This window comes from Salvelinus sp. IW2-2015, linkage group LG23 (assembly GCF_002910315.2).
Source record: "Salvelinus sp. IW2-2015 linkage group LG23, ASM291031v2, whole genome shotgun sequence".
In the NCBI taxonomy this organism is placed as follows: domain Eukaryota; kingdom Metazoa; phylum Chordata; class Actinopteri; order Salmoniformes; family Salmonidae; genus Salvelinus; species Salvelinus sp. IW2-2015.
The window spans coordinates 32,516,471-32,537,223 of record NC_036863.1 but is presented as its reverse complement, the minus strand read 5'-3'; the positions used below and the strand labels follow the sequence as shown (position 1 = coordinate 32,537,223).

At 40.5% G+C, this 20,753-nt stretch overlaps 1 protein-coding gene across 2 annotated transcripts; it reads right to left on the bottom strand.

Moving 5' to 3' along the window:
* Window positions 1–221: 221 nt before the first annotated feature.
* LOC111950766 (nuclear FMR1 interacting protein 2) lies at window positions 222–13,960 on the bottom strand. Of its 2 annotated transcripts, none has more exons than XM_070434558.1 (4): window positions 13,733–13,960; window positions 10,514–12,190; window positions 7,182–7,214; window positions 222–7,015 (listed from the first exon to the last, which is right to left on the bottom strand). In XM_070434558.1, exons 1-4 carry the CDS (start codon window positions 13,878–13,880, stop codon window positions 6,963–6,965), a joined length of 1,911 nt encoding a protein of 636 aa, XP_070290659.1. In that variant the 5' UTR covers window positions 13,881–13,960; the 3' UTR covers window positions 222–6,962. The 2 variants fall into 2 exon arrangements, with proteins under 2 accessions (XP_070290659.1, XP_023824404.1); XM_023968636.2 differs by lacking the exon at window positions 13,733–13,960 and adding an exon at window positions 13,001–13,586.
* Between the last annotated feature and the right edge of the window lie 6,793 nt (window positions 13,961–20,753).

Below are 20,753 nucleotides of genomic sequence, written 5' to 3'. Positions count from 1 at the left end.
CAGAAATCAAACATGATATCAATGCTCACCAACATAGCCTATGTACCATGACGTTAGGTGCTGCAGCAAACTTCCATTTTCGTGGAAAATTCAGCAATAGGTGAGTGAGGTGCACTTAATTTTCCACGCCTTGTACCGAACCTACTGTGAAATCCTTTGTTTTCCTGCAATGAGATCTCAATTGAAAATGTTAGGGGAGAACAAAAAAACAAACCAGTGAGGATTTTTAAAGAAAATTTTACATTTTAATGGAAACTGAAATTGTGAACACTGAATTTCTTTCATTTATTACATTTGTTTGGAAATTGAGGGATATTATCATGCAAAAAAAAAAGAAGCATTTGTTAAATTCAGAAAATGAAACCATTTCACACTCTAAAACTTGTAAATGTCAACTTGTAAATGCCTCAAATTCTGAGGGACAAATTTCCTAGGGGCCAATTGATAATCCATCAACAGGCACAGAGTACAAAGATGGACTTGGCACCACACACAGCTGTTTTCTTCAGACACACATCTCAGTATGACCACACCACCTTTCAAAAAGAACAGTAGCACTGTGGAGCCCCAGAAATAAACACTTTTCCCTTGTCTTTAACATAATGTGCATCTACAAATAGCTCTCATGTGCCAAAGAGAGTAAACAAAATGGCCCCATCCCACCCCCCACAAATTTTTTTTTACAGGAGGCATGGGAGACCGTGTTCACTCCATTTTCACCTTAAGTCCAGCATTTCCCATTACAGACAATCGATAACTGGATGAAGAAGCAGCACTTTCGGTATTTGTGATTTCTATTTACATGTTGTTGTTTTATTTTAGATTTGTCCTCACTCATACCAACACAGACTCCCACAGTGGCATTCAGCTGCTGTTGGCTCAGACAAAGGCTGGCTTAAACCATCAATCTTTCCAATCTAAGAGCATGGACCATACAGCGGCTGAATATCCGAGTAGTGTACCTTTYGCGAACGCGAAATAAGAGTTGTCAAACAGTATATCAATCCCCTTTACGTCACTCCCCTTTAACACCTGTGATGAAGAACATCAGGTACAAATTCTTTATAGGAACACTCTGGATTTCTTTCATTGCTCATATCTCCACCATTACCATTTGTTCTCAGACACAAAGATCTGAACATTGGGGCTGTATATAAAATTATGAGAATTGAGATTCAATAATGAAATGGTCTTTAAAAAGTAGGTACTTGTTAAGATTTAAAAAATGAGACAGCCTAATTCTCCCCATCATTTTCCTTTGACGCAAAATAGTTCCATTCTAGTTGTGCATCTACAAATAAATTAAAGTGACACAAAATAAAACAAAAACAGCTTATTAAACATACAAAGTTAATACATTACTTGCGTTAGATCAATTCAAAAGTAAAATTCTAAATTGCTCTACTAACTTAACGACGGACAGACTATAATATACCACCAAGCAGTTTTCATTAAAATGCAAGCTCACTGAAAGATTTTGCACATCATTCGATTTTGAGCTGTGAAATTTTCCTTCAAAACATCTAAAAACGCACATTGCTTTCAGCTTCTTCCATGTCAGTGAAAGGAAGCAGCAAAGGAAGCTGTAAAAAATGTTAAACAGCATTGTAAATGTAGATTTTTTTGTTAAACAAAACAACATGGCACAAATTATTATTTTTTTTAAAGAAGAAAAGATCCAAATCACTGTAAAAGCATACTTTTCACACAGGCACATGAACATGATACAAGGGTCTTGAAAAAAAAGGGGAAACTTGCATATAATTGGAAGAGCTCACTTTTACACACACATCAAACAGCAGTCCTCCTATTCCGAACTCGGAGGACTGTGCGAGTATCCTTGAGGTGATTGCACGTCCTAAGGAGGATGAAAATAGACAGAAATCACTTTCTCGATTTTCTTTCACCGCACAAAGCACAAACGCGCTCTCTTGTAGCAGAGTATTTCTCAAACCAACTCCTCTATTAAGAACCAGTTTTTGGTTTACATCCTACTACACTATCGTTAAAGTAATATAGCTATATTATTTTCTTAAATACAAAAAATACCCATTTTACTTAAGTGCTTTAAAATATCTAAGGGGGAAAACTTTTGTGTTATTTCCCTAGAGATCAATGAGCCCTCTTAAGAATCAAATAAAAGGGGACATGTCTGGATCAAAACAATGAACATAATATGTACTTAGGACTGTTAGAGCACACCGACGCCAAAGAGATTGCATGCCCGCTTTCACAAAGAACCATACTTGTTCTCCCACTCAGGATAAAAAAATTTAATTAAAATTTTAAAAAAGAGGTTAGGGTTATGAAAATGACAAACTTGTTTTGTTTTTTTACTCCGTGGTATGATCTGGTGTTTTCTATTCCAATATTTTGGGGAACCAAGTAAAGAAACATAAATCGACTGCATGAACATTCAGAGTACAAGTAATACAAATTTAAAAAGATATACATAAAAAAATGTTGCCGTCAATGTCACCATTGCAAACTATTCAAACTTGGTTGTCCATCGCAAAAACAATTCCCACTGCCGATCAAGACAAAATAAAACAGATCAATTTCGCCATTGTCCAGCATTAGCCAAATAAGATATTATTTTGCTCGATAAGAGTTTCCCCATCTGATAACACTTAGTAAAATACCACATCCAGAGGTCTATCCTTTGCTTTGAATTCCACAGCGAAGTAACTTAAAAAAGGGCAATCTCACCACTTTTCAACCTAATTGTCATTATCTCCAGCACAATACCAGTGTCTACATATGTGAAAATGGTGCATTACTAAAAGGTTCTACCTGATAACAGCAATTTTTCAAATGCAATGAGATTCACAATGACATGGGGAGCAAGAAAATACCCTCCCTCTGGCTAGAAACTTGTTGCAGGTTTTGGAAAATCAGTTTCTTACTTTTAAAACCTACCCTGTGATGTCACAGAGAAGCATTTTTTAGGACCTTTCTTCTAAACCACAGAAATGTGCGTTTTTCATATGTAGACACTGGTATGGTGCGGAGATGATGAATGAGGTTGAAAAGTGGCAGAATTGCCCTTTAAGTGTATGTGTGAGACAGTTTTGTACACAGCAGGGGTATGTGTGACCTTCTTGTAGTTCCCTCTCAGTCTGCAAGAACAAGCCATGACGTGACCAGAAAACCCAAGAGAGGGCTGGACTAGGAAGCACAGACATAGATTCCTGCCATTGCATATAACCTGGACTGGGAACACAGAGAAGTGCTTCAGGTCATGAATGACAAAAGAATCAAGGACAGTAAGAGATCCCCTGTCCAATAACAGGTGGAAAACGGTGCAAATCAGTGTGCTTAAAGTGAAATTGCCTAAACAGAGAACTTAAAAGGTTTGAAGCCTACATAACATGTATGACAGCTGCTTGCAAGCAATGTCAGTGTTTTCTGTAAGCTAAATATTTTGGTATTTTATCACAGCTCTGTAGTTTAGTATTAAATATGACTCCAATTCAATATTTGAGCAATTCAAATTTGAGCACAATATGAGGATCTTGTTCTGAACCATTTGGCAGAAAACAAAATTGTTCCAACTTTGTCATGGCTTTACCAATGCTACCTGAGTGACATTTTGTATTTATTCATTTATTTTTCTTAAAAAGAACAGCCCAACCAAAGCCATTCTTAAAAGAAGTTAGTATGCCATTATATAAATATATACACAGTACCAGTCAAATGTTTGAACACACCTACTCATTCATGGGTTTTTTATTTTCACTATTTTCTACATTGTAGAATAATAGTGAAGACATCAAAACTATGAAATAGCACATGGAATCATGTAGTAACCAAAAAAGGGTTAAATCAATAGTTTAGATTCTTCAAAGTAGCCACCCTTTGCCTTGACAGCTTTGCACACTCTTGGCATTCTCTCAACCAGCTTCATGAGGTAGTCATCTGGAATGCATTTCAATTAACAGGTGTGCCTTAAGTTAATTTGTGGAATTTCTTTCCTTCTTAATGTGTTTGAGTCAATCAGTTGTGTTGTGACAAGGTAGGGGTGGTATACAGAATATGGTKTTTTACCAAACAGTGCTAAGTCCATATTAAGGCAAGAACAGCTCATTACTTTAAGACATGAAGGTCAGTCAATTCGGAAAATGTAAAGAACTTTGAAAGTTTCAAGTGCAGTCGCAAAAACCATCAAGCGCTGATGAAGAAACTGGCTCTCATGAGTACCGCCACAGGAAAGAAAGACCCTGAGTTACCTCTGCTGCAAAGGATAAGTTCATTAGATTGCAGCCCAAATAAATGCGTCAAAGTTCAAGTAACAGAATCATCTCCGCATCAACTGTTCAGAGGAGAATCAGGCCTTCATGGTCTAATTGCTGCAAACAAACCACTACTACTAAAGGACACCAATAATAAGAGACTTACTTGGGCCAGGAAACACAAGCAATGGACATTAGACTGGTGGAAATCTGTCCTTTGGTCTGAGGAGTCTAAATTTAAGATTTCTGGTTCTAACCGCTGTGTCTTTGTGAGATGCAGAGTAGGTGAACGGATGATCTCCGCATGTGTGATTCCCACCGTGAAGCATGGAGGTGTGATGGTGCTCTACTGGTGACGCTGTCAGTGATTTATTTATAATTCAAGGCACACTTTACCAGCATGGCTACCACAGCAGCGATATGCCATCCCATCTGGGGGACTATCATTTGTTTTTCAACAAGACAATGACCCAATACACCTCCAGGCTGTGTAATGGCTATTTGATCAAGAAGGAGAGTGATGGAGTGCTGGCCTCCACAATCACCCAACCTCAAGCCAATTGAGATGGTTTGTGATGAGTTGGACCGCAGAGTGAAGGAAAAGCAGCCAACAAGTGCTCAGCATATGTGGGAACTCATTCAAGACTGTTCGAAAAGCATTCCAGGTGAAGCTGGTTGACAGAATGCCAAGAGTGTACAAAGCAGTCAAGGCAAAGAGTGGCTACTTTGTTTAACACTTTTTTGGTTATTTCATAGTTTTGGAGGTCTTCATTGTTATTCTACAATGCAGAAAATAGTAAAAATAAAGAAAAACCCTTGAACAAGTAGGTGTGTCCAAACTTGACTGGTACTGTATATCTGTAGTAATTGAAAGATTTAAAAAAAACTATGTTAAATAAAGTGCTATTAATCCACACAACCAAATAATTTATGCTAGAGAAAAGAAACTAATGTCCTTCCTTAGCGCAAAACCAAAAACCCAACAGAGGGAGATGGTAGTACCAATGACATCGTGGTTGGCCACTCATTGTATTGCCAAATTTGGCCTGCCTTGACATGTTTAGGCCTCTTGACACAGTCACTTTGATCAAAGACTACCTCGATGATACGGTATTATGAAACGTCATCACCACCAAATCTCTATGCACAGTATAACAAAGAGCGGCTGGTCTGGGACATGAAATGATTACTATTGCGATTGTTTTCTGTCTAAAATTTGCTTGGTTATATTATACTGCGACTTCTCACATCTCATCCACACATGCAAGAAATACATTGTCATAAGAGAGAGATTAAAGACCAAATGCTGAAAGGGCAAATAGTATCATATGCTGAACAGGTTGGTCAGCAAATCAAAAGCAAATTGCTTGAGAAAGAAAATAGGAAATTTGCCATTTCTCCACATGGTGTCAGCAAATATAGCTTAGACAGGCCTAATGAATTAGACATTTTGAACCTCCTTACTGATGAAATACACCAAACATTTTTTTTTTTTTTTTTTTGTGAAATATCACTTACATAGATAGCCCTTGCTCCACAATGTCACTTCTGAATCTTCCCGAATCTTCCCGAAAACTCCCACAATCAAGTGAAAAGCTCAAGAGAACCTACAACTAAAATTAAGGAACAGCCTACATTAATCGTAATCTGAAATTAATGAAATTTGTAGACTGAAAACAGCAAGTGTTAAGAAATAAAAGTACAAATAAAGCTAAACTCAGATATAGACAATTAATGCCAAAACTTTTTTACTGATTAGCACGGCTACCAAAAACTGACAACCGAACCACGAGATTATGACATGGCTTTAGTTTCATTCTGATTTGACACGTCTCTATCTGTGCTCTGGGAGTTTGTTGCTACTGTAGATCACATCTGAAATCGCTAAACCATACAAAACAGAGTAAAATAGTTGTCAAAACTGATACCAAGCAGTCAGGTCTTTGCTGGGCATAGTTATTTCACTAAAGTAATTAAGACAAATGCGTTCCCTCAACATATATATTTCTCATTTAACCTGCAGCCTAACAGGACTATCAATACTACCAGCCTTCTCATAATCTTCACATTTTGTAAATTTCAAGGCGTTCTTAGAATTGAGTTAATTTTCTTTTAAAATGTATTCAAATGTGCACATATACTGATGTGTATGCATAAATCATAACACATACACAAATGTACATATATTGGACTAATTTGAATGCATGAGGAAATAAAACGATTGAGGCATCCTACTGTCATACAGTCACCACAGTTCAATGGGCAAGAGGATAAAGGCTCGGGAGGTACAGTTTGCACCTTCCTCAGTCTTATGTCCCCAACACCCAGAGGAAGGAGCTATGAGACCAACATCTATTACAGCAGAAAGTGTCACAAGTGTCCATTCACATGGGAGAGGCACCCAAAATTTCTTTCAAGTGTTTGAGTCTTTGTGTAGTCCAGAGCGTCAGCCAAAGCTCCCGCGCTCAACTTAATGCCAATAATTGGATTAATATTTCCTCATATTACACCTTCCCTTGTCATCTTCCTCTTCTCTGACGCACCCCCCAAAAACGAATCCCATTATCCCATTCTGTATTCCAATAAATGTATGTCACAGGACACACATCTTTCTGTCCCAATATCACAGTTGACTTAATTTTGTTTTCCAAAGGGATCATAACCGCCAAAGAAGACATCTGCAGCACCCAGGTAGGGAGAAGGTACATGTAATTGTTGACATGCACTACCTCACTGATCAGGTCCATCCTTGGTCTTGTCATAACAGACTACTCTTTTTGGATCTGGGGGGGAGAAGGACAGAAATTGAGTGTGTAGGCCCTGGGGAACTTAGTTAACGCATAATGCATGTTATTCAAACTTCAGCTGTATACCTTTGAACATCAAATAGAAAACCCAACTTCACATCTTTAAAAATACACTACACAGAAAAGAGACCTTTTACTTTACCTTGTTTTTGCAAATTGAAAACATATTCCATTTCTGTAGAGAAAAAAAAAACAGATTATCATCTCCAGATGCATAAGACAATTTTATTATTAGACACATTGTCTTTAATGTGAAGCTAATGGATTTAAAGCTTTTGGTGCAAGTGAAATAGTAGGTTAACGCTACTAATGTGTAATACATATTAGATTAAATGGGGCCGATTTCAAGTTTTCATAATCTGTAACTGGCATTTTTGGACTCCGATTATGGCCGATTACATTGCATTCCACGAAGAAACTCCGTGGCAGGCTGACCACCTGTTATGCGAGTGCAGCAAGGAGCCAAGGTAAGTTGCTAGCTAGCATTAAAAACTTATCTTGTAAAAAAATTATCACTCTTCACATAATCACTATTTAGCTACACATTGTTGATGATATTACTAGGTTACCTAGCTTGTCCTGCGTTGCATATAATCAATGCGGTGCATGTTAATTTATCATCGAGTCACAGCCTACTTCGCCAAACGGGGGATGATTTAACAAACTCGCATTCACGAAAAAAGCACAATCGTTGCACGAATGTACCTAACCATAAACATCAATGCCCTTCTTAAAATCAATACACAGAAGTATTTTTTTAAACCTACATATTTAGTTAAAAGAAATTCATGTTAGCAGGCCATATCAACTAGGGAAATTGTGTCACTTCTCTTGCGTTCATTGCACGCGGAGTCAGGATATGTGCAACAGTTTGGGCCGTATGGCTCGTTGCGAACTAATTTGCCAGAATTACGGTTTGGTTCCGTATTTCACTGAAAGAATAAACGTTTTGTTTTCGAAATTATAGTTTCCAGATTTGACCATATTAATGACCAAAGGCTCGTATTTCTGTGTTTATTATAATTAAGTCTATGATTTGGTAGAGCAGTCTGACTGAGCGGTGGTAGGCGGCAGCAGGCTCGTAAGCATTCATTCAAACTTTACTGCTTTTGCGAGCAGCTCTTAGCAATGCTTGAGACTAGAGGTCGACCGACTATGATTTTTCAACGCCGATACCGATTATTGGAGGACCAAAGAAAGCCGATACCGATTCATCGGCCGATTTTTAAAAATGTATTTGTAATAATGACAATTACAACAATACTGAATGAACACTTATTTTAACTTAATATAATACATCAATAATCAATTTAGCCTCAAATAAATAATGAAACATGTTCAATTTGGTTTAAATAATGCAAAAACAAAGCATTGGAAAAGAAAGTAAAAGTGCAATATGTGCCATGTAAGAAAGCTAACGTTTAAGTTCCTTGCTCAGAACATGAGAACATATGAAAGTAGGTGGTTCCTTTTAACATGAGTCTTCGATATTCCCAGGTAAGAAGTTTTAGGTTGTAGTTATTATAGGAATTATAGGACTATTTCTCTCTATATGATTTGTATTTCATATACCTTTGACTATTGAATGTTCTTATAGGCACTTTAGTATTGCCAGTGTAACAGTATAGCTTCCGTCCCTCTCCTCGCTCCTACCTGGGCTCGAACCAGGAACACATCGACAACAGCCACCCTCGAAGCAGCGTTACCCATGCAGAGCAAAGGGAACAACTACTCCAAGTCTCAGAGCGAGTGACATTTGAAACGATATTAGCGTGCACCCCGCTAACTAGCTAGCCATTTCACATCGGTTACACCAGCCTAATCTCGGGAGTTGATAGGCTTGAAGTCATACACAGCGCAATGCTTGAAGCCCAGCGACGAGCTGCTGGCAAAACGCACAAAAGTGCTGTTTGAATGAATGCTTACGAGCGTGCTGGTGCCTACCATCGCTCAGTCAGACTGCTCTATCAAATCAGACTTAATTATAACATAATAACACACAGAAATACGAGCCTTAGGTCATTAATATGGTCGAAACCAGAAACTATCATCTCGAAAACCAAACGTTTATTCTTTCAGTGAAATACGGAACCGTTACGTATTTTATCTAACGGGTGGCATCCATAAGTCTAAATATTCCTGTTACATTGCACAACCTTCAATGTTGTGTCATAATTATGTCAAATACTGGCAAATTAGTTCGCAATGAGCCAGGCGGCCCAAACTGTTGCATATACCCTGACTCCGCATGCAATGAATGCAAGAGAAGTGACACAATTTCACCTGGTTAATATTGCCTGCTAACCTGGATTTCTTTCAGCTAAATATGCAGGTTTAAAAATATATACTTGTGTATTGATTTAAAAAAAGGCATTGATGTTTATCGTTAGGTACACATTGGAGCAACGACAGTCCTTTTTTGCGAATGCCACCGCATCGATTATATGCAACGCAGGACACGCTAAACTAGTAATATCATCAACCATGTGTAGTTAACTAGTGATTATGATTGATTGATTGATTGTTTTTTATAAGATAAGTTTAATGCTAGCTAGCAACTTACCTTGGCTTCTTACTGCATTCGCGTAACAGGCAGTCTCCTCATAAGGCAGGTGGTTAGAGCGTTGGACTAGTTAACCGTAAGGTTACAAGATTGAATCCCTGAGCTGACAAGGTAAAGATCTGTTGTCCTGCCCCTGAACAAGGCAGTAAACCCACCGTTCCTAGGCCGTCATTGAAAATAAGAATGTGTTCTTAACTGACTTGCCTAGTTAAATAAAAAGGTGTTAAAAAATATATTTAAATTTGGCCAAATCGGTCCAAAAATACAGATTTCCGATTGTTATGAAAACTTGAAATCGGCCCTAAATAATCGGCCATTCCGATTAATCGGCTGACCTCTACTTGAAACACAGCGCTGTTTATGACTTCAAGCCTATCAACTCCTGAGAATAGGCTGGCAAAACTAAAGTGCCTATTAGAACATCCAATAGTCAAAGGTATATGAAATACAAATGGTAGAGAGAGAAATGGTCGACGCGTCATAATTCCTATAATAACTACAACCTAAAACTTAACTGGGAATATTGAAGAACTGGGAATATTGAACCACCAGCTTCATATGTTATCATGTTCTGAGCAAGGAACTTAAACTTTATCCTTTTTTACATGGCACATGTTGCACTTTTACTTTCTTCTCCAACACTGCATTTTTGCATTATTTAAACCAAATTGAGCATGTTTCATTATTTATTTGAGACTAAATAGATTTTATTCATGTATTATAAAGTGTTCATTCAGTATTGTTGTAATAGTCATTATTACAAATATATATATATATAAAAAATATTTAGGCCGATTAATCGGTATCGGCTTTTTTTGGTCCTCCAATAAATCGCTATCGGTGTTAAAATCATAAATCGGTCGACCTCTAATATGTTCATAGAATTGATAAAGCAGGGGAAGAGGAGTTACCTTTAGTGTGATAAGTAACAGCAGCTTTCAGATCAAACGACCCCCAGCTACCTCTGTCCAGGCTCTTAGAATGGGGCGGCTCTTTAGACAGACCCAACATCAGGTTGGTCAGGGGGGCCTGGGCAGGCACAGCACTAATGTCTTTACAAGAGGCCAAAAAAACTGCACCTGGACTCTTAGTCTCACCCTTTGTCTTGTCCTGTCTAGACAGCTGAGCCTTTTCCCCATCCTCACCCTTCACTGTAGCAGGTGGGCAAGCTGGGGCACTAGTCCTTTTCTCTGAGTCTTGAGCCAAAGTGAGAGGCAAAGGCTCTGGGATTGATAGATTAGAGTCAAGGCCTGGCTTGGCAGCAGGGCATTGCTCCCCTTGAAATGTTACCACTGCAGCCTTGCCCTCCACGGCAGCCACCGGCCCGCTTCCTCCTTCTGGCCCCACGTTTGGCTCATTGATGAAAGACAGCCCCCACTGATTCTGGAAAATGTCCCCKAAGGCTTTCTGATTTGTCTGAGCAGCCTGGGTGTCCAATTGGCGAGCACTAGGGAGCACAGGTTGCATATTTAAAGGGTTTAGGGGGTAAATGAAAAGAGTACACTTTCTCAGATCTACAGCTGCAGGGTTGGTTAAAGAGTTATAGTCATTGTCCAAAGTGGATGCTACGTTCTCCCCACATGGGAGAGAGGGGGCTGGCGGAATACTACTAGCAGCGGGAGTGAAGAAGGTACCAACAGACGGGCAACTATTTCCATCTCCAGAAACGGGGCCATTAGTAAAGCTAGCTGAGATGATGGTTTTCATAGCAGACATGGGGACCTGTGAGAGTCTACCAGGCACCTGAGGAGGCTGCACCTCTCCTCCAGCCTGGGCTGCTTTGTTGAGGTTCTCCTTAACTTTACTTGCATAACTAATCTTGGGCACTATTTTAGCACTACTGTTGTCCACAGGAAATACTGGAGGGGGCTTGAATAAAGTCCAAGAGTCCTCTTTTGAAGAGGAGGAGAGCTTGGCTTTAGGCCTATTCTCAAACTTTTTACCAAAGGCACCTGCAGCAGTCTTACTGTCTGAGTTTTTCTTCTGCAGTTCACCCATAGCCACCTCTGGAGCATCCATCCGCTTGACTGCTGTCTGGGCGTCTGCTTTATGGACAACTCGCGAGCTCACCAATTTCTCTGTTGGTTCAAGTCCAGAAACCTCTGGCTCCTGTGTGGCATTGCCCTGCTGCATGACTCTCTCCCTTTCTCTTGTCACATGCTCTGTGTTCTTGATGCTGTTGCGTCTGGTCTTGCGTTTCTTAGGAGTAGTATATCCACCTTCTGAGCCACTGCCATCATTATCAGGGGGTGTCTTGCTGGAGTAACCATTTGTAATATGAGCAGAGTTTACCACCCCATTCAGAAACAAAGCAGATTCCTTTTTGTCCAAAAACTTTCCCTCATAGTGATTAGTGAAATCCAGGGCCTTGTCATTTATGCGGTCCATATTCTTCTTGTGAACAAGACCCTCTTTGCTGCCCACTTTTGAAAGAGTGGTAAAAACATTTCGTGTTGACTTCTGTTTTACGTTAGCATTTATCAAATGTCTGTTACCATTGCTGTTGGTGGGAAGAGGGATACCAACAAAATCCTTTGCAGACAGAATCTTCTCCCCCGCCACCTCCCCGGTGTTTATTTTTCCATTGCCTGTAAAAGAAAACAAAAGAAAGTTAGTTGCACTGCCAATAATACTTTTTTAGACTATAAAGTCCAAGCAAAGTCCATAATTCCCTACCACCTCACTCTCCAAATATATCAAAAGGGACTAACATACCGAATCTGTCTACAAAAATGCAAGCTCGCAGCTCCTTTTACAGGAAACATGGCAAGGCCTTTATAAGATGCTGTATCATGACTATTTAGACTGAATAGGTCAGCTGGCAGCAAACAACCACACACCAGTGCCAGATCAGATTCCCTTGAACATAGTAGTCCCATAGCCTACTTGTGACTAGATACCATACATAAATCACTGAAGAAAAATGTGTGCTGTAGGTAGAAATTACCATTACATTGTCCTATAACGTTTGATAAGGGGAAGGTGGTTGACAATGTAACTAGGCTTGACTTTGCTAGCTAATACTAAAATACGTTCCATACTAGCATCTAAAGACAATCTTTCATCTAGTTTAAAATGTTATGTCATTTCGCCTAAAATACCTGTATAAAATATGGATTAACAAATAACATCTTAATGTTATATTCAGAATAACTAAAATTGTGTTAAATGGTGTTCTATTTTCTTGTCTGAACTGAAGCCAAGGAATGTAACATTTTGTTTTATGCATGCCATCAAGTGTGAACTTATCGAAAGAAACTGGCTACAATTACATTTCAAGTTACGTACTTAGTTAGCTAAAACAAGCAGAAATTGGTTCTGAATTGTTAATTAAAACAAAAATCCCATGAATCAGCCTGCTTGCTAGCAAGAAAATGCTATGTCGTCAAATCACCTACCCAGGCTAACATGTTTGCGTGGCTTCATCATGGTTAAATAAACGCAACAGGCCCGACCCAGCCGAACCTGCTTGTAAGTGTAAAATGTCTGGCACGAACCAGCTACTTAATCCCCGAAAAGTCTCAAAAGTTAGTTAGTTAGCCATCTTGCTTTTGCAGACCTGTCTGCAGCCAGGTGGTAGTAAACAAAATAAAATTGAAACTTGTTTTATGGACAAATCTCACTCTCGTTGCTAGGATTAACTAGCTAGCTCGTTAGCTTTCTATCTCGCATTTTCTAACATGGCCGACGGGAAATGGCAACTCAGAACATTCCAGTGGAGCCGGCTTGTTTTTGTTAGCAAAATATTTCACGGAATTCCGACCAAATTTGCATGAGTTTTTTGACAGAGTCAATGTATGCACGTGACAAAATAATTGAACTACAAAATGACTAATTAGTAACACAGGTGAATTTTGTCAGGGAGTAGCATAAATGTAGAAATGGGTGGGGAAACCGGCGCACAAGGTCAATCCGCATCTGTCAAACCATCAGCTGTCACGCGACGTTTAACGATCCCATCCAGCAATATGCAGCGCTTGACCCAGCTAACTAATGAGCTAAATATGTTTTTTTTGACAGCTTGCAACCACTCTGCTATGAGTCACGCAAGCTACATCGACGTAAGTAATAAACTGGCTAGCTAAGTCATTGACATTAGCTAGCTTGCTAACTTTTCCGGATGGCCCAACCTGTTTTCTTCGTCTGCGTTTCCTGATGCTGGTACTGGAAGTAGATCTGATCATTTTTTAGAGATGTTTTGTATTGAATGGGGTTTCTTTCTTCTCCATGGTGGTGATATCGTCTCTCTTGTGCCCGATCTTTGGGCTGTTCCTCCATTGAAGTGTAATATAATATCCGAGCTCGTCTACCAGTGCGCACCGCTCACTGGGTAAGTGGGAGAGCAGACTATTGAACTGTCCAATCAACGCCACTGACAAACGGAAGCTATTCGAGGTCTCTGTATTCGTCAGCTGTATATCTAAGAAGTATTTAAAAAATGTTGGTGGTTCCCCCAGCAACATTGCGAAGGTATTGTCAATATATACATTCATGCAGGTTGAACAACTGGAAATATTATATAAATCAGAAGCGTAGAGAGATTATATTTTATTCAAGCAAATCTGAACTGCCCTAAGTGGTCCAGTCACACACACCATTGAGACCTGCTGAGACATGTATCCATATACGGTTTATGCATGTATCACATTGTGGTTGGTTGGATTTTACAATACATAATTCTGTATCATGCATCATTCTAGCCGGCATTCAACTGACATGGGAAACAATTTAATCAAGATACAAATACTGTCTGTGTAAAAAGCATACCAATTATAAAATATAGTTTAACACATTTGGAATATGCTTTGTAGCCATCTGACATGGTGTGGTGGACAGCTCTTCCTGTCAGAGCTACTGTAAATTGCTATCCAGGCACCAGGTGGTGGCATTTCATAGTTTAGAGATTTCATCCCACCCTGATCTTCAAATACTGGTAGTCAATGTTTGACCACTAAGTGACCACTCAATTTGTATTTTAAAAGCACATAATGAAACAAATTATTGTACAGACATATAACCTAAGGGTACTACTATGCCATAAGAAGGATTAAACTGTGAATAGCTTTCATACACCATGAAGATAAACCCGGTATTTCCCATTACCTATTACCTATAAGGCACCAGCACCACTTGACATCTCACCACAGAGATGTAATATTGGTTTATGCACATCACATGTGAGTCCTTCCACATAGAGGACCTATGCACTGCAAGTCCGAGTGATTCAGCCACCCTCACCCCTCCTCTCCCAGCCTGCTCTCTAAGGTGCCGGAGGTCACTGTGCTTGTGTTGCCGTCTGGAAGTCTACTTGAGTGCAGTGAAGATGCGTCAATGTGAAATACCTCGTCGGTTCCGTTGCTGCTGGCTTCTTTCTTTCATTTGCTTTTCAATCTCGCTCCTCCATTTTGGCACTGTGGGTGATGCAGTAGGACGGGTGGCAGTGAGTGGACTGGACGTTCTCTCACAGGAGCCACATAGAGGTTTGGTGATCCTTGGTGTGGGTTTGTGCGTGGACCACCACCATTGTGGAAACTGTTGAAAAAACCCTTTCAATCAGAGAAGATCAGATCTCACTCAGGGAATTTGATGTAATGAGTTGTGTGCTCATCACAGCAGCAGAAATTCATATATGCATACATGCCAACACTTTTTTCTGTCATGTAATTCCTTAGGTTGCACTTGTAAGTGCCAACAAGTTTTATTTTTATGTTCATTCTTAATTAAGGGCATTTTTCTCATTCAAAAGTTCTGGTCCTAAGCCGTAAATAGCATCTAAAAGGCTTGTATCAGGTCACGTATCAAAGAGCAGACAGTGTGAGACAAACTTGCTTCTTGTCAGGCAACAGAGCTCTTCCCGCACTGGCCAATCCCCATGTTCCTTTGGAAACATCACTCATTTTGCAACCATAGGCAAGGTTCTCAATTGTTATCAAAATTATGTTTTTAATATTGTGAGGGTAATCCTCTCACAAACAGCACTACTACCATAATCCATGCCTTATGGTAGTAGTGCTGGAGAGCATGACACCCGGTGGCAGGTAGCCTAGTGGTTAGAGCGTTGGGTCAGTAACTGAAAGGTTGCTGGATCGAATCTCCGACCCTGACAGGGTCATTCTGTCCCTGAGCAAGGCAGTTAACCCACTGTTCCCCAGGCGCCAAAGCAGTGGATGTCGATTAAGGTAGCCCCCCGCACCTCTGATTCGGAGGGGTTGGGTTAAATACGGAAGACACATTTGAAGGCATTCAGTTGTACAACTGACTAGGTATCCCCCCTTACCCAGTTTGCAGTAATGCCAAGTCTCATAGAATGGTTTCCTTATTTGCAGTGGCACATCTTTCAGGACTCCTGAGTGGTGCAGGGGTCTAAGGCACTGCATCTCAGTGCTGGAGGAGTCACTACAGACCCTGGTTTGATTCCAGGCTGTATCATAACCGGCCGTGATTGGGCGGCGCACAATTGGACCAGCGTCGTCCAGGTTAGGGTTTGCCCAGGGTAGGCCGTCATGTAAATAAGAATTTGTTCTTAACTGACTTGATAGTTAAATAAAATAATAACAAATCTTACTGCAGTGTGTACAGTGGCTTAGTGGGTATCTGTTAGGAGAATTAAGTTCTCATTCTTTAACCAATTAAATTACTCAGTCTGCTTTATCAGGATTTGTAGGATACTGATAGAAATAAAAACAGACAGAGGCCCAGTCTACAAAAGTCAAATGTTAATTTACGGGAACGTTCTGCCAATCATTACATGTACTTTGGTTTATATACCTCTCATTTCGTCATAAATGTCCCTCTAATACAATGATAATATAGTTTACAAGTCCTTCTCATATATTGCCTGCCACCTGTTGTACAATCTACTACAAGCCCAAGGTTTCTCCCCTCCCTGGTTGGGGAGACTTCCTTCCCTGTTATCAGTTCCACAGTGGTCACAAGTTGTCTGCCACAGTTCCTTGCCTACTAACAGTCCCTCTTTTTTATGGACAAACATTCTTCATCAGACAGAAATATAATTCTGTTAGTTATATTTCTAGTTAAATGTATACATCATTTAGTCATTATTCATAAAAATCCCATAACAGTATCACAACCATTCATAAAGGTCTGAACAGATGCAGTATATGGTTTGCAGGAAGAAATCACTTTAAGATTCACTCATATGTGTCTATATTTGTTATCTGTATTTTTAATGGCCATCTGACTATACTGTCATGTGTCCCTGCTTGTCTCCTCTAGCTCGGGCACGCCTCTCCATGCCACAGTGTCCGTGTGAGCCACAGCCACACCCTGGGGGGTCCGTGGGGTGCTGGGGACCAGTCTGGCAGAGGACCAGCCAACCAGCAGGGAAGGCAGTTTGTAGACTCTGAGATGTGTTTCTGGTGTAGGGAAGTCCAACAGAATCCTCATAACACCAGGTAGGACAGTGCAAATGGAAGGTTTGTGTTGGCCTCTTTTGAATCCGAGTGTGGAAGTCTCCTTACTCGTCTCTGGTATACAGTCCCTTTACAAGTCAAAATGTTGAATAAACGTCATTTTAATTTACTCTACCTGTTGTCTGCTTTATTTTGTTCTTCTGCCGTTGAACATTTTAGCAAAAATATCAACAGGAAAGTATTATTAAACCAGCTTCAAAATGCAGGTCTCCAAGTGTGTCTCTCTCTATTTGTTTGAGGCACATGCACAAGACGTAAGTGTATACTATTGGAAGTCTTGCAGGTGTTTACATGGTTTTGCACATGTCAGGTGATAGAAATCTCAATGGCAGTACCAGTGTTTTGAAAAGTCAGTTTAATAATCCTGTGGATATTTTTTCTCAAATTTGTAGATTCATAAGGACCAACAGCACAGAAAACCGGTAGACAACCGGTAGTTCAAATTACATTTATTCAACATTCTGGCTTGTAGATCTCGTGAGAGAACATTTTCAAAATAAATGTACAGCATTGTCTGAGGTATTAGATTTGTGTATAACGCATTATTCCTAATGCTTGGAGAGAGAGAATTGTATAGCACTGAGCAGAAGGGATTTATCTCTGTTGATGGGCCCTGTCTGAAATGTTATTGTTGGCCTTGGGTCTGCAGAGACCATACATACTTACTATGAACTGTATTTAATGTATGCACATGTTAATATATGTAATGTAAAATATTCTGCATGAATGTGTTTGCATAACATTATGTATATGAGTTGGGTCTTTATACGAGCTTGGTCTATAAAAGAGTCCACAAAGAACATGCGTATTTGTGTAGTGTGTGTACTTGTCTGTGTGCTTGCTTGTTTGTGCCTGTTCATGTGTGTGCCTTGTGTACGCTGATGCTAAGACTGTTTCTGGGTTAATGAATACATAAGGTAAGCTAGTCAAGCAGAAGAAGAGAGACGCAACCATGCGTTTCCCCTGGCATTAGCTTTCAGCTTCAATACAGAACAACCCATCTTGCTTTTTATTGTGATGCCAGTAGAAGTCAAGCTCAACCCGGATAGTTTGAAGGATGCCTTTGTGTGATGCTAACATCACATAATATATACTTAGTCCACAGTATCCTTAACTGGGGTGTGTTGTCTTTAGCAAATGTGCTGTGATGTGCCCTTCTAGATGTGTTTATATCATGTGACTTATCTGCTATCTGTTCATTTAGCCCCTGACATTCTGTTACTGTGGCCCTGTTTGTCAATTCCATATTTTCCTGTTTGTTTATGGTGTACAGTTTTGGTAAATTGTTACTTTGTTGGTGCTGTGTTTTTTAGTCCCTACCGAGGAGGATGGAACTCATTGAACCAGCCAGAGTTCTATGGAGAGCGGAGAAATTTGCGCTAACACACAGCTTATCTCGGAGGCTTTAATTGGCACATGAACCATGAAGGGACCCCCACTGACTCTCACAGCACTTAGACAGGCTGGATTTAGCATTTTGATTGCTGGTGTTGACGTTGAACTGACAGAAAGTAGACGTTGCTCAATCATAGATAACACAGGGAAACATGCCCTGGAAGAGTGTTACTTGTCATTGCCATGTTGGATTGAGCGTTTGAGGGTTCCATCTTTCAGACTGCTGGGCTCAGAGGTGGCCTCTGTCAGGGTATTGATTGGCTCTGGAGGCTGAGGTCAGGTCATGTGTCACTAGGGCATCTTTGTCTGTAGCTGGTAGGCTTGGTCTGGTGTGAGGAGGAAGTCATTACAGTACATTTCAAACACATCCATTAACCCCCCCCCCCCCACACACACACACAAACTCACACATGATTTCACAGATTCAAACTTTTCACATGATTTTTGAGAAATGCTGTATTTAAAAATATAAGATTAGTGTTTGTTTCAAAATGTATTTCCTATCCACACAGTGTAGGATTGGAGAATCTCTCTGACATCGATGAGACTACAGCGTTTGCTACAGTACATTCATTTATCTCCTCATACAAGTATTTGGGAGTATGGCTAGACGGTACACTGTCCTTCTCTCAGCACATATCGAAGCTGCAGGCTAGAGTTAAATCTAGACTTGGTTTCCTCGTAATCGCTCCTCTTTCCCCCAAGACGTGATCGACTGATGTGGTCTCAACAGGCTATTCTGTTACAATATCACAAAGAACCATCTACTAGCCCCGACCCGCTAGCTTTTCTGAACGCTGTGTCCCCTGCTCGCCTAGCATAGTAGTGACCGAACAGCACCCTGACTCACCTATTGCTGCTCTTTTGAACCTATTATCACTCGGCTACGCAGCTGATGGCCCCTGGACTGTTTCAATAACACGGTACCTCTTTTTGTTTACCTGTCGGCCCCAGCCTCAAACTCAGGTCCTGTATGTAACTAACTGACCCGCTCTGCCCATTCATCACCATTTACCCGTTGTTGTCTTAGCTCTCCTGATCAACACCTGTGATTGCTTTATGCCTCTCTCTAATGTCAATATGCCTTGTCTACTGCTGTCTTGGCTAGTTTTTATTGTTTTACTTCACTGTAGAGCCCTCAGTCCCGCTCAAAATGCCTTAGATAGCTATTTCATCCCACCCCACACGCATGCAGAGACCTCACCTAGGTTAACTGATGCCTCCAGAGACGAAACATCTCTCATCGTCACCCAACACATAGGTGTACCTCCACTGTACTCACCTCCTACCATACCCTTGTCTGTACATTATGCCTTGAATCTATTCTACCACGCCCAGAAACCTGCTCCTCTTATTCTCTGTCCCCAACGTACTAGACGACTAGTCTTTATAGCCTTTAGCCGTACCCTTATGCTACTCCTTCTCTGTTCCTCTGGTGATGAAGAGGTTAACACAGGCCCTGTAGCACCTGGGGAATAGGAGTGGAACTGGGGGCTATCATTTGTTGACTTCTGTAACCGTAAAAGCCTTGGTTTCATGCATGTTAACACCAGAAGCCTCCTCCCTAAGTTTTTTTTTTTCACTGCTTTAGCACACTCCGCCAACCCTGATGTCCTAGCCGTGTCTGAATCCTAGCTTAGGAAGGCCACCAAAAATTCTGAAATTTCCATCCCCAACTACAACATTTTCTGCCACGATAGAACTGCCAAAGGGGGTGGAGTTGCAATCTACTGCAGAGACAGCCTGCAGAGTTCTGTCATGCTATCCATGTCTGTGCCCAAACAATTCGTGCTTCTACTTTAAAAAATCCACCTTTCCAGAAATAAGTCTCTCACTGTTGCCGCTTGTTATAGACCCCCCTCAGCCCACAGCTGTGCGCTGGACACCATATGTGAATTAATCGCCCCCCATTTATCTTCAGAGTTTGTACTGTTAGGTGACTTAAACTGGGATGTGCTTAACACCCCTGCTGTCCTACATTCTAAGCTAGATGGCCTCAATCTCACACAAATTATCATGGACCCTACCAGGTACAACCCTAAATCTGTAAACACAGGCACCCTCATAGATATCATCCTGACCAACCTGCCCTCTAAAAAAATGTTTTTTTAAATGCTGTCGTCAACCAGGATCTGTGATCACTGCCTCATTGCCTGCGTCCGTAATGGGTCCGTTGTCAATCGACCACCCCTCATCACTGTCAAACGCTCCCTAAAACACTTCAGCGAGCAGGCCTTTCTAATTGACCTGGCTCGCGAGTCCTGGAAGGATATTGACCTCATTCCGTCAGCAGAGGATAGCTGGTTATTTTTTTAAAGTGCTT